Source organism: Eupeodes corollae, chromosome 1 (genome assembly GCF_945859685.1).
Source record: "Eupeodes corollae chromosome 1, idEupCoro1.1, whole genome shotgun sequence".
Lineage (NCBI taxonomy): Eukaryota > Metazoa > Arthropoda > Insecta > Diptera > Syrphidae > Eupeodes > Eupeodes corollae.
In genome coordinates this window covers 129,346,288-129,358,882 of record NC_079147.1, presented here as the reverse complement: position 1 = coordinate 129,358,882, position 12,595 = coordinate 129,346,288, and the positions used below count along the sequence as shown (strand labels likewise).

General features: G+C 28.6%; 1 protein-coding gene across 6 annotated transcripts in view; it reads left to right on the top strand.

Annotated features, from left to right (window-relative positions):
• Window positions 1-12,595, top strand: part of LOC129953659 (A disintegrin and metalloproteinase with thrombospondin motifs 9) — a 161,069-nt gene that overhangs the window by 48,969 nt on the left and 99,505 nt on the right. For all 6 annotated transcript variants that reach the window (XM_056066985.1, XM_056066984.1, XM_056066987.1 and 3 more), the window contains exons 3-4: window positions 2,700-2,843; window positions 2,905-3,059. In XM_056066985.1, the coding sequence (XP_055922960.1) occupies window positions 2,700-2,843; window positions 2,905-3,059 (299 nt within the window). The remainder of the gene's footprint in view (window positions 1-2,699; window positions 2,844-2,904; window positions 3,060-12,595) is intronic.

Sequence of the window (12,595 nt, the reverse complement as noted above, 5' to 3'; positions counted from 1 at the left end):
TTGAACTTCGCAGTTTGATCTTGCTCTCTGACATACTGCTTACACGCCAACCACAATACTGTTTTGACAAAATTAGTTTTGCTACCTCGCATAGATCTCGTCAACTGATTTATCCCCGCTATTCGTTTTTAATATCCGAGCGCCAATTTTTTGTAAATTCAGTCCATCTTTGGAATTCCTTACCACGCAATATTAAAGAAATTCAAAACACAACAAGAATTAAAAAGGTTTTAAAAAGTCATTTTTCAGTAAATACTTAAATGAAATTTAAAAATTGTATTATATATAAATATATATTCTTTTCTCTCTCTCATTATCGTTTAATTATATTTGATTCAATTTTAATATTAATTTAACTAATTGCTTGCTCAACTCTGTAAAATAAGCTTATAACTATCTTATAAGATATTGTATCTTACAGTTATTTAGCAATCACGAAATAAAATAAATAAAGTTGGTAAAAATTGATTTTCGACTTAAATATGTTTTCAAATATTTGAAATATTGGCTTCAAACTAATTTTATCATATAAGAAATACTGTTTTCAACATTCGATAAAATTTTGAAAAAAAATCGAATTAACAGTTTTTTTACAAAAAATAAAAACCTAAAAAATGTATAAAAGTTAGTAAAAATTGATTTTCGACTCAAATATCTTTTCAAAAATTGTAGATATTTTCTTTAAAGTACTTTTAACTTTCAAAAAATATTGTTTTTAACACTCAGTCAAATTTTGAAAAAAATCGAATTGACAGTTTTCGTACAAAAACTAAAAAAGCTAAACAAAATTTAACAAAAGTTGGTAAAAATTGATTTATGACTAAAATATCTTTTCAAATATTTGAAATATTGGCTTCAAACTAATTTTATCTTATAAGAATTATTGTTTTCAACTTTCGATAAAATTTTGAAAAAAATCGAATAGACAGTTTTTTACAAAAAAAAAAACTCTAAAAAAAAACAATACTAAAACTTGGTAAAAATTTACTTTCGACTAAAAGTCTTTCAAGAATTAAAAATATTGGCTTCAAATTTATTTTATTTTACAGAAAATATTGTTTTCGATATTCAGTTATTTTTATATAAAAATCCAACAGTCCGTTTTTTCATAAAAAATTAAATCTACACAAAATAGTACGCAAATTTGGTAAAAATGGATACGAGTACATATAGACAAACTTTTAAGCAAGACAAATCGACAATCGGGATGGGAGTTATCAGTGTGGGTCGCATCCCAGCCTATTTTTTATTTCTAATAATCAGCACATTTTCCATTGTCTTATAAAAATCAAAAGCGCTTAATTTTTTAAATAGTAAACACGTTGCTTAGTATTAATTTAACTGGAATGTGCTTCTCCTTTTTTGGTATAAAATGGCGAAGCAAATCACATCCAGCAAGAATTCTGTTCAAAATAAACTTAATTGTTAGCATACAACATATATATGTATGTACATGATGTGGGTTTTGTTGTCTCCAAGTTGTAGTTTCAATAACGTTTATGTGATGCGTAAATTATTTACTACGGAATATGGGTATGTTCAAATTTGATTAGTTAAGTTTTGAATTCCGATGAAGGTTACTTTGATTTCAAAAAAGAAACTCAAGATCTGATTGGTTGAACAGTTTTGTTTAAATATAATTGGTTGATATACAAATCTCCAAAATAAAATAAGAGTAAATATGAATGAGTTAAGCCTTTGGAGGTCAGTTTTCTGTAAGTGATGTCACCACAAACTAATTTTTCTTTGTTAAACACAAACCAGTGGGAATAAAAACACGAAACTGGTATTTCTGTTTGCAAATTATCTTATCTTTAATGGAATGGTATTTTTTGTATTTTTTTTTTTCAAAACCTGGGGTACAGAATTTCTCCATTTTGAGTTACAAATTGGAAAATTGTTCAAATTTCGTCAGGGTGATGCAATAAAAAAATGTTTGAACTTTTGATACTCTTTTTTAGGGGGAAGGATTTTTGAACCAAACCGGGATAAGAGCACTTAACTAGCATAAGATGAACCTTAAATTAAACTATCATTAGATTTTTAAAATTGTGTTTGGTTGAGAAAGTCTCCAAAAGTTTAAGCTTTACGACTTATGTTTTGGGATATGGGCTGACAAAAAAAAACAATTTGTAGTTCCGCTTGACGATAAGTTAAGCTAGGAACACCACAAGGTTGGTGGAAAAAATAATAGAAACGAAGTAAGAATGATACTGTATTTTTGTAAAAGAATTATTGAATAGTTGACATTTTTACTGATCCCTTAAAACGTGGTCGTTGGACTTGATTTTAAAAAGCAAATTAATTTCATTCGACTCAAGATTTACTTTTTAAAAAGCTTTATTTTAATAAAAGTACTTAGAGTAACTTTGAGTTTCGCGGTCGATGGTAGACTGCCGTTAATTCTATCTCTCATTCTCCTTCTTGGTTATTATTTATCTTTCAATGAGTCTGGGTTGGGTGTTGGGTACCGTGGGATCCTTATCTCTCTACAGTCTAAGTGATGTTCGTTGTTGATCGCTGTGTGGTCTCCATGGTGTAGAAAATTAACATTACACCGGTACAACTTGAAAAAGAATTGAATTGAAAAACCTTTGCTATTCCATAAATGATTTAACTATCTACAAGTTGTGAATAAATACAATTTTTCAAAGTTATTAAATTAAACTAAACAAATATTTTTTAACATTTATTTTTAGATGTAAAGGAAATAAAAAATCGTGAATCAAACAGCAATATGGAGAATTTAAACATGGATTTTGTCCAACCAATTAAAATACACCATTATCCCTTAAATTCTGATGACTTGCTGTATGAATCTAAAAGGAATCATAGTCAAAAGGGTAGGTATTATGTGTACAAATTGCCATCATGCATTGATACTAACTCTTTATTGGAAATTAGATTTTTTTTCAGCTTACAGTGTCACTGGTAATTTTCGCAGCAAATCTAATAAGATATGGGATCCACATCCTGAATATACATTGACGGTCTTTGGAAAACCTATGCATTTAATATTACATCAGGATAATTCATTTATAGTATCAAACACTTTCCAAGTAAGAAAAATCTTACTTTCCTTTAATATTAAGTTCACGCAAAAGGCTAGAAATCGCTTCCATTTATGTAAGAGAAAAAGAATGCACATACTTTAACTGACTTTTGAATATACTAGATACATTACGGAGGGAAATAGAAACAGATATAATTAAATCGTTTTTACAAAGTTAAATATTGTTTTATGATAGTAAATTATCATTTACCTATGTTGTACCCCTATTGAGAAGATTGACCTATGAAATTAAAAAAGCTTTATTTTTAAAATACGTTAAATGTGATGCACCCTACAGCATGATATTATTTGTTTAAGCATCGTTTGAACCATCGATGACATACATACTAAAATATTGTGAGACTCTCTCATCGTTCTTCTGTTTTCTATTAACTAGCTTCTTATGAATCTTGGCACTAGACATGTGGTTAGTAAAAAACGAACAACAAGCTTTGATTACCCAGTAAGAATTCTCTTTGTGCAGACAATTATTTTTCCTACTCTTTCCATTTCATGAGTGAAGCGGATCTTTCAATATGACTTACCCAACACTTAATTGTATTTTATGCTGCTCCTCTACTCCTAAAAGAATAAAAATGGCACAAGTAGGGATCAAACCCAAGACCTCTGGTATGACAGTCTTTTGCACTTTTTTTTTTTTTTTTTTTTTTATAATTCATTTTTATTTATTCAATCTTAAACCTATCTTAAAGCTAGACAAAAATTCATAAAACTAGCCTAATTATCCATAACTTACAACTAACTTAATGGTCCCATACGGACACTCTAAGTTAAACTATGACACTAACTACTAATGCCTTTCGGTCCTAAGATCTAGTCTTTTGCACTAACTATTGCGCCGCGTGTACTTAAGTACTTTTCATAGTAGAATGTATACAATTTTGCTTAAAATCTATGCGAATCAAACTGATAACTTTCCATCCTATATGTCGATTGTGTTTCTTAAAACTTTAATAAAATATTCATACAAATATTTTGTGTGAGATTAATAAATTAAGGTTGAATTTGGAAACCCTTTCTTCTTATCATCAGGTCCTCTAACCTCGTACAGGGCATAGAGCGCCAAAAAAACGTCTCCATGCTTCTCGATCTGCAGCTAGATACCTTAACTGTGGTTACGTCTTTCTCTGGGAGTTAGCTTCCGATAGCACTGTAGATTTCCATGTCGTTCTTGGTCTTTCAATTCGCCGTGACCATTGAGGATTCCATTCAAAGGACTGATTCGAAATATTATCGTTTGGTTTCCTCAGTGTGTGACCAATCCATTGCCATTTGCGCTTCTGACGTTGATGTTCAAACGACTCTAACCTGTCCTACGTCACAATTCCTGGTTAGATATTGTTTGTGGCCAGCAAATTTTAAGGATGTGACGCTGACAGCGGTTCACAAAAGCCTGCGATTTTCTCGAGTTGGTGGCCGAGACTTTCCATGCTTAACAAGCACATAATAGCACGGATTTCACATTCGATTCGATGAATCTCAGTTTAGTGCGTAAGGAGACTTGACTGGATTTCCAACATAATATCGTCGGCATAGTCTAAATGGCTAAGCCTTTCAAACTTTCTCCATTGAATACCTTGCCCCTCAGTTGTACCGACGCTGGCCGTCAGAACATCATCTATCGCCAGCAGAAAAGCATTATGGCAACAATTTTTGGCGGAATTCCTTTCCCAAGAAGTGATCTCCATATATATTCTCGGTTAACTCGGTTAAAAGCCTTCTCAAAATCTATAAACATGAGGTTAAGCTGTGTTTAAAATACTGCAGACTGCTCAAGAACAATGCGTAAGGTGTTGATATGGTCAACGCACGACCGATCGCTGCGGAAGCCAGCCTGATTCCTCTTGAGCCTTTATCCATTCGAGGATTAAGGTTGCCAATAACTTTGGGAAAACGGACAAAATGGTAATACCACGCCAATTTTTGCAGTTATTGAGATCACCTTTTTTTGGCACCTTAACAATCACTCCATTCTTCCATTCCCTGGGATAGGTTTCGTTTTCCCAAACATTTTGTATAAGCGGATGCAAGATACTTGCTGCTGTGGCGGGATCAGCTTTCAGGAATTCCGCTGGTACTCCGTCAAGCCCTGCTGTTTTGTTGTTTTTAAAGAGATTATCGCTGTTTCAATTTCCGCTACTGAAGGAGGTTCGATGTTAATACCCCTGCAGGATCTGCGCATCTCATTTGATTGGGGCGCTTTAGCACTCTGTTCAACGGGGTCCTTATTAACAGAGCATAAAAGTGACCCTTCCACCTGCGAAGTTGATCTTTTCTTTAATTGAAACCAATAGCGTCCCATCCACATCTATTACAGGATAATTGCTGTTGCTTTTTTTCCCCGACAACTTTTTTGGCTATTTGGTACAATTCTCGAAAATCTCCTCTTCTTGCAGCGTTTTCAGAGAGTACATCGATCCTTACCCTCCTTACACGTCTCACACAACTATTGACCATCTTGTCTGCAATCCGATATTCGTTTCGCAATTCAGCCTTGCTTTGAGTGTCTGTTTCGGCCTCCATAAAAACACTTTCAATTTCACCCCACATCTCGTCAACATCTGAGTCAACACTCACATTTAATGACGAAGCTCTGTAGTTAAGGGTGTTGATATAGCTACGACTTATGTTGGGATCACTTAAAGCATTCGTATTGAATTTTGGATTTCTTGCTGCATTCTGCGATTGTCCTAATACAGCCCCGGTTTTTAATTCGAGACTCATGACAATCAAATGCTGGTCGCTTCCCACATCGGCATTTCTTATATTTCGGACATCATGTGATCAATTTTATTTTCGGTATGACCAAAATTTCTTATCAGTTGTTTATTGTTTTTGTAGGTTTTCGTGTTTCTTTTTTTTAAAGTGTTCAGTTGATTTTTTCGAAGAAATTAACTAGATTAGATTTTAGATTAGATTGGTTTTATTATTTTTTCAATGAGAAATTAACTAAACATTACGAACAATATTTTACGAATAATAAAATAGTTTGATTTCAAAAAAGAAATCATTAAAAGATTTTTGGGTTAACCAAAATTTTCACTTTTTTTAAACTGCTATAGTAAACAAGATTTTTGAGAGTCCTTTCTGCATCTTTCTGCAATATTATCTGTGAATTTGATTTATTTACTGCTTCTTAAAATATGGATTACGAATAAAAGGTTCCCAAACTCTCACTCATAGACATCTCTCTAAAAATACTTTTTTAGATTCTACGGACCGCGAAACGTCGAGAAAATTTTAAATTTTCAATTCGACAAGGCGGACCATAACTTTTTATGGGAAATTAAAAATATTTTAAAACAACGGCAACACAACAATAATAAATTATATATATATTTTTCAATTTAATTATTGACGTTTGAGTTGTCAAAGGGTGCAAAGCAATTTTTCTCCCGACTTTTTTAATTTAAAATTGTTGTATAGATTAAAGTAAACGAACAGTTAAGAAATCTAATTTAACAAACGAACTGAAATAAGATCTTTCGTTTAGCTAAAAAATTAATAATTTTTTCAAATTAAAGTTTCAACAACAAATCGCAAAAGTGCTTATGTCGAATTCTAACAAGAGACGTCCTTTGAAAATGTCACCGGAGCAATTAAAAGTGGCCGAATTATCTGTGCGTGTGCTAGAAAACTTACTCGTTACCCTGCTTGAAAAAAAACTATCCCATCTTCCAAAAAAGAAGGACTTTGATTGCATGTTTCATCAGATACAAAGTCTACAAACGCAAAATGAACTTCTTTCTAATGAAGTGTTGGATGTCAGAGAAAGAAGTATCTAATATTTTGTAATATAATTTTGGAAAGGAAAATTGACTTTCAATGGCAATTCAAATCCAATCACATAATTTTTTTTTTAATGAACAATTTGAAGGAGAACGCATCTGAAACAATTAATCGATGCCCTAATCAAATTTTAGACCGCCAAGACATAACGCCAGGAGTATTTTACATCAGTAGCTTTTCAAGATTCTCTGGTCTATCCAATTTTTAAACAAGGCGATGTTAACCTAGCAAGGGATATCGTTAATGAAATCTCATGCGAAGGTATCTGCATCTGTATTAGTCGCATCAACATATGGATAGCAAATAATGAAGTCTTTAGTGAATATCCTTAAATCACCTTAAACTCAATTTCACAGTTTTTACATATTTATCGTTGACTTTGAAGCTGCTTTCGATTCGATTGACCGACAAGCATTGTTTTACAAACTGTCACAAAAGGGACTGTCGACGAAACTTCTTTTGGTCCCGAAAATATGTTCAAAAACACTCGTTCAGCGGTTTGGGATGGGATGGATATGTCTGAATGGTTTGAGACTACATCTGGCGTAAAACAAGGTTGTCTTTTTAGTGCAGTTCTCTTTGCTTTATTTATTAATGATATATCAATGTATTTACCCGCTGGAATAAGATTTGCAGGTCTAAACGTTAAGGTACTCCTGTATGCAGATGACATAGTGCTTTTAGCAAAATCAGCCCAAAGCTTACAGCTTATGATAAATAATCTAGTTGAGTTTTGTAGAATCTGGAAATTAACGGTTAATATAAAAAAAATCTAAAGCAATGATAGTAAGGAATATACAATCAAAACTTAAATCGAATGAAAAGTGGTTCTTTAATGGTGAGGCCATTGAAATTGTAACAGAATACAAATAATTTGGAATACTTTTAAAATCTTATAATGAAGTTTACCTCACATCTCGAAAAAAACTAATAGTATCAAAAAGTATGATTAACTCGTCATGGAAAGAAGTTATGAACAGCAAAGTTGTACCAACCTCAGCTAAGTAAAAGGTATTTGATGCTTTAATGCGCTCTGTTATGTACTACGGCTGTAAAATATGGGGATATCAGTCACATGAAGAAGTAAAAAACTTCAACGTTTCTTTCTCAAACGGCTTATCTACTTACCATCCAATATTACAAACTAAGCTATGTTCTACTACTCGAAACCGATCTTTCTGCTCTTTTTATTCATACTCTAAAACTCCACTTTGACTACATCTTGAAAGTATTGGCATATAGACCAAAAAGAATTCAATTACATCATGGATAACAAAGTGGAGTGGATAGGAGAATGGAGACAATGGGCAACGAAGTGTGGAATTGAGCTAAATCTCTAACATACTAATTTAATAGTACTAAAGGAACAACTTTACGGGTTATCACAGGCTGTCGACATCTACCAGCGGAATGAAAATTTACAAAAAATGTCATCTTCAATCAACAAAGTCATTTACCCTGATTTGAAACATGATCTCGTACATAACTATTTTAGTGAAGAATATAGTACAATTGAAATCTTGTTAATCTGCAAAGCAAGATGTTAGCAACTTAATTTAAACGGCTCACCTTATAAGGGTGCATCCACTACACATGGCACCCTTTAAAATTTTAATTTAAAGGAAGATACTTTTCATTTTTTATCATTATGCCAAATTTATAAAGAACTTAGAGTCCTCTACTTTGGGAAACATACTCTAACAATGGAGCAAACTTTGACAATTGACAAAATGGTGAAAATTGGAAAAATCTATCAAATTATTTTGAAATATCAATCTGTTACAGAGAAATGATTATAAATGAATTCTCTTAATACTCAAATTAAAAACAGTACAATTATGTATCATGTTTTTTCTAATTACTATTACATATTATTGTTGTATATTATTAATTGTTACATTATTATTTTAAATAAGTGAAATTTTGTTTTAACTAAACTAAAAGTCTATACATAACGCTTAATTTTTAATGAGTTCAAACACCTTTTATTTAAATAAAATTTTGTGTTATAGATATTTACAAAAGAAACACACAATAGCTCATGAGGTTATTTAGTGTTTCTTTTTTCTATACTTTTCAACAACATTTTCTTCGCTAGCATTTCCAACAACTTTTTTAAGACATTTTTGGTACATACTAAGAATAATTTGTAATGATAAGTTAGAACAGTAGAATTGCTTTGTATTCCGCGTTCCTGTCAGTGAGTTTTAAGGAAGTTAGTAAAAGTAGTCACGCCAATTTCCAATTTATTAAAGTTATGGAAGTCTCGTAAATAAATTCATCTGCTAGTGTCACTGCTATTCTATTCTATACTATTCTATTCTATTCTATTCTATTCTATTCTATTCTATTCTATTCTATTCTATTCTATTCTATTCTATTCTATTCTATTCTATTCTATTCTATTCTATTCTATTCTATTCTATTCTATTCTATTCTATTCTATTCTATTCTATTCTATTCTATTCTATTCTATTCTATTCTATTCTATTCTATTATTCTATTCTATTCTATTCTATTCTATTCTATTCTATTCTATTCTATTCTATTCTATTCTATTCTATTCTATTCTATTCTATTCTATTCTATTCTATTCTATTCTATTCTATTCTATTCTATTCTATTCTATTCTATTCTATTCTATTCTATTCTATTCTATTCTATTCTATTCTATTCTATTCTATTCTATTCTATTCTATTCTATTCTATTCTATTCTATTCTATTCTATTCTATTCTATTCTATTCTATTCTATTCTATTCTATTCTATTCTATTCTATTCTATTCTATTCTATTCTATTCTATTCTATTCTATTCTATTCTATTCTATTCTATTCTATTCTATTCTATTCTATTCTATTCTATTCTATTCTATTCTATTCTATTCTATTCTATTCTATTCTATTCTATTCTATTCTATTCTATTCTATTCTATTCTATTCTATTCTATTCTATTCTATTCTATTCTATTCTATTCTATTCTATTCTATTCTATTCTATTCTATTCTATTCTATTCTATTCTATTCTATTCTATTCTATTCTATTCTATTCTATTCTATTCTATTCTATTCTATTCTATTCTATTCTATTCTATTCTATTCTATTCTATTCTATTCTATTCTATTCTATCTTCTATTCTATTCTATTCTATTCTATTCTATTCTATTCTATTCTATTCTATTCTATTCTATTCTATTCTATTCTATTCTATTCTATTCTATTCTATTCTATTCTATTCTATTCTATTCTATTCTATTCTATTCTATTCTATTCTATTCTATTCTATTCTATTCTATTCTATTCTATTCTATTCTATTCTATTCTATTCTATTCTATTCTATTCTATTCTATTCTATTCTATTCTATTCTATTCTATTCTATTCTATTCTATTCTATTCTATTCTATTCTATTCTATTCTATTCTATTCTATTCTATTCTATCTATTCTATTCTATTCTATTCTATTCTATTCTATTCTATTCTATTCTATTCTAATTCTATTCTATTCTATTCTATTCTATTCTATTCTATTCTATTCTATTCTATTCTATTCTATTCTATTCTATTCTATTCTATTCTATTCTATTCTATTCTATTCTATTCTATTCTATTCTATTCTATTCTATTCTATTCTATTCTATTCTATTCTATTCTATTCTATTCTATTCTATTCTATTCTATTCTATTCTATTCTATTCTATTCTATTCTATTCTATTCTATTCTATTCTATTCTATTCTATTCTATTCTATTCTATCTATTCTATTCTATTCTATTCTATTCTATTCTATTCTATTCTATTCTATTCTATTCTATTCTATTCTATTCTATTCTATTCTATTCTATTCTATTCTATTCTATTCTATTCTATTCTATTCTATTCTATTCTATTCTATTCTATTCTATTCTATTCTATTCTATTCTATTCTATTCTATTCTATTCTATTCTATTCTATTCTATTCTATTCTATTCTATTCTATTCTATTCTATTCTATTCTTATTCTATTCTATTCTATTCATTATTCTATTCTATTCTATTCTATTCTATTCTATCTATCTATTCTATTCTATTCTATTCTATTCTATTCTATTCTATTCTATTCTATTCTATTCTATTCTATTCAATTCTTATTCTATTCTATTCTATTCTATTCATCTATTCTATTCTATTCTATTCTATTCTATTCTATTCTATCTATTCTATTCTATTCTAATTCTATTCTATTCTATTCTATTCTATTCTATTCTATTCTATTCTATTCTATTCTATTCTATTCTATCATCTATTCATTCTATTCTATTCTATTCTATTCTATTCAATTCTATTCTATTCTATTCTATTCTATTCTATTCTATTCTATTCTATTCTATTCTTATTCTATTCTATTCTATTCTATTCTATTCTATTCTATTCTATTCTATTCTATTCTATTCTATTCTATTCTATTCTATTCTATTCTATTCTATTCTATTCTATTCTATTCTATTTCTATTCTATTCTATTCTATTCTATTCTATTCTATTCTATTCTATTCTATTCTATTCTATTCTATTCTATTCTATTCTATTCTATTCTATTCTATTCTATTCTATTCTATTCTATTCTATTCTATTCTATTCTATCTATTCTATTCTATTCTATTCTATTCTATTCTATTCTATTTCTATTCTATTCTATCTATTCTATTCTATTCTATTCTATTCTATTCTATTCTATTCTATTCTATTCTATTCTATTCTATTCTATTCTATTCTATTCTATTCTATTCTATTCTATTCTATTCTATTCTATCTATTCTATTCTATTCTATTCTATTCTATTCTATTCTATTCTATCTATTCTATTCTATTCTATTCTATTCTATTCTATTCTATTCTATTCTATTCTATTCTATTCTATTCTATTCTATTCTATTCTATTCTATTCTATTCTATTCTATTCTATTCTATTCTATTCTATTCTATTCTATTCTATTCTATTCTATTCTATTCTATTCTATTCTATTCTATTCTATTCTATTCTATTCTATTCTATTCTATTCTATTCTATTCTATTCTATTCTATTCTATTCTATTCTATTCTATTCTATTCTATTCTATTCTATTCTATTCTTCTATTCTATTCTATTCTATTCTATTCTATTCTATTCTATTCTATTCTATTCTATTCTATCTTCTATTCTATTCTATTCTATTCTATTCTATTCTATTCTATTCTATTCTATTCTATTCTATTCTATTCTATTCTATTCTATTTCTTCTATTCTATTCTATTCTATTCTATTCTATTCTATTCTATTCTATTCTATTCTATTCTATTCTATTCTATTCTATTCTATTCTATTCTATTCTATTCTATTCTATTCTATTCTATTCTATTCTATTCTATTCTATTCTATTCTATTCTATTCTATTCTATTCTATTCTATTCTATTCTATTCTATTCTATTCTATCTATTCTATTCTATTCTATTCTATTCTATTCTATTCTATTCTATTCTATTTCTATTCTATTCTATTCTATTCTATTCTATTCTATTCTATTCTATTCTTCTATTCTATTCTATCTATTCTATTCTATTCTATTCTATTCTATTCTATTCTATTCTATCTATTCTATTCTATTCTATTCTATATTCTATTCTATTCTATTTTATTCTATTCTATTCTTATTCTATTATATTCTATTCTATTCTATTCTATTCTATTCTATTCTATTCTATTCTATTCTAT